This window comes from Puccinia triticina, chromosome 2A (assembly GCF_026914185.1).
Source record: "Puccinia triticina chromosome 2A, complete sequence".
NCBI lineage: Eukaryota > Fungi > Basidiomycota > Pucciniomycetes > Pucciniales > Pucciniaceae > Puccinia > Puccinia triticina.
Window position 1 is genome coordinate 5,838,058 of NC_070559.1, and position 1,840 is coordinate 5,839,897.

The following is a 1,840-nucleotide window of genomic DNA, read 5'->3' on the forward strand; positions in this document are numbered from 1 at the left end:
TTGAGATCAACCAAGTTTAAATTGATTGATTTCATCCCAGTTTAACTGGGATAACCTCAACCCAGCCAATTATGCTGGCAGTGCCTGGCCCCGGGTGGTAGCCCCCCCCCCCCGGCCCACACAGCACCTAGGCCAAACCCCCCGCCAAAAGTGGGGCGCGCGGTCTAGGCTAGGGGACGCAACGCTGTTTAGCCCTTGGCTAAACAGTGGTGTGCTCCCTGAATCTGTTCAAATTTAGAGCTGCGTGAGAATGGACTACATAGATATTCTTTCATTCATTATAAATACAGAGACAAATCAACATTGTTTTCTTTTCCAATATTCTCTTAGTTACAAGTTTCTAGTTGTAACGGATATTATGATGTGTCATTATAATGAGGAGTGGCAGCGGCAAGACTGAGGAGTGACGGATGAGAAATGTCAGCAAAAAAGCACATCTTGCGGTGGCTGCCAGCATTGGCAGCGAGGCACTAGCATTCCCTTTAAGGGCTCCAAGACTTACTACCAGATACTTCCATTTACTAATCTAGCACCACTCATAGGTCACCATGGCGGAGCAGCTTTGCCTCAAGCTCCTCGATTTCAGCATCCTGTTCCTCTTGGTCAGCCTTTAGTTCGTCCTCAGCTCGCTTGCATGCGTCCTCCATTGCGGCCTCAGTTTCCGCTTGTTCGGCCTTTACTTTGGCCTCAAATTCTTCGTCAGCCAATTTGTTCGCCACCTCAAGCTGATCTGCTGCCCGCTGACGTTCCGTTTTTTCCCACTCGTCGTAGGCAGATTTCTCAATAGCAGGAAGATCATCATACACGAGCTGACTAATGAATAGGCTGGCATGTTCGTCGGTCGAAACCCATTTGGGAAGCTTTCGTAATTCCGAGTCAAGTCAAACGTTGGCAAAAATCCAAACTAACTTGTCCAAGGTGTTGTCAACGCTGTCACCCAGGACCTTATGGGCCGTTGGGAGGGATATGAATACGAATTGAACAACCGGTTCCTTTTGCGGTATAGCCGGGACGTTGTCTGCGCGTTTGGGGCGGTTTGATCCCACTTTCCAATGTGGTGCCAGCCACAGAAGCCAATCTTCGTGCAACTCGACGGGTATCGACGGCAGTCTTTTCCATGGAAAGTCGCATATCGATATGACGTAGAGTGGGTCGCATTCGTAATCCCACTCTTTTGCTTGCGCTGGCTTTGCAGGGGGGGCGTCTGGATTAAGCTTATTGATATTATCTCTCGGGGGCTTAGTACCCTTCCAGCCACTGTAGTCCCAAACTAGACGAGATCTGTTGTATACCATTCTATCGAGGTGGAAGATCTGAGCAGCTCGCTGCATTTCTATGTTGATAATGGTGTTTTCCTTGGTTATCACGACAACGTCGTAGCATGTGATTGTGTCCGACTCGTAAGAGCCCGGGTGCTTATCAGGATACTTCACGCCACTGATTGTCGAAGCTCGCCGTGGTTGTTCAGAGCTTTGCTGGACTGGACTGAGAGCGGAACTCAAGACTGGGTTACTACTTTGAATCTTGACGATCACGACGTTTTCCTGCTCCAAGATACTATTCAGAAACGATATGAGAATTAAAAGATTTCACAATACTAAGAGCGGATTGCTGGCCGACTCTGGTAGAGTAATAAGAATAATAAGGAAATGACAGGTTTGACTGCTAAGCAGCTAGAGTCGCTCAGAGGCGACGAGGACGATAACGTTTGGACTTGGTAGGTGGAGCGCTTAACACTTGCCTATCCGAGCTGCGAGGCTTTGGGCGCTGCTGGTGTCTTCTCTCGATGGGTCGGTGATCCTTCTGCTGAGGCTGGAACCTTGTAGGTCTTGGTGGGCGT

The 1,840-nt window shown here is 49.1% G+C and overlaps 1 protein-coding gene across 1 annotated transcript; it reads right to left on the reverse strand.

Moving 5' to 3' along the window:
- Window positions 1–536: 536 nt before the first annotated feature.
- Window positions 537–1,331, reverse strand: PtA15_2A632 (uncharacterized protein; the record flags this gene model as incomplete). The annotated part of the gene is made up of 2 exons (XM_053166672.1): window positions 537–825; window positions 910–1,331. 2 exons carry the CDS (start codon window positions 1,329–1,331, stop codon window positions 537–539), a joined length of 711 nt encoding a protein of 236 aa, XP_053017870.1.
- Window positions 1,332–1,840: the final 509 nt, after the last annotated feature.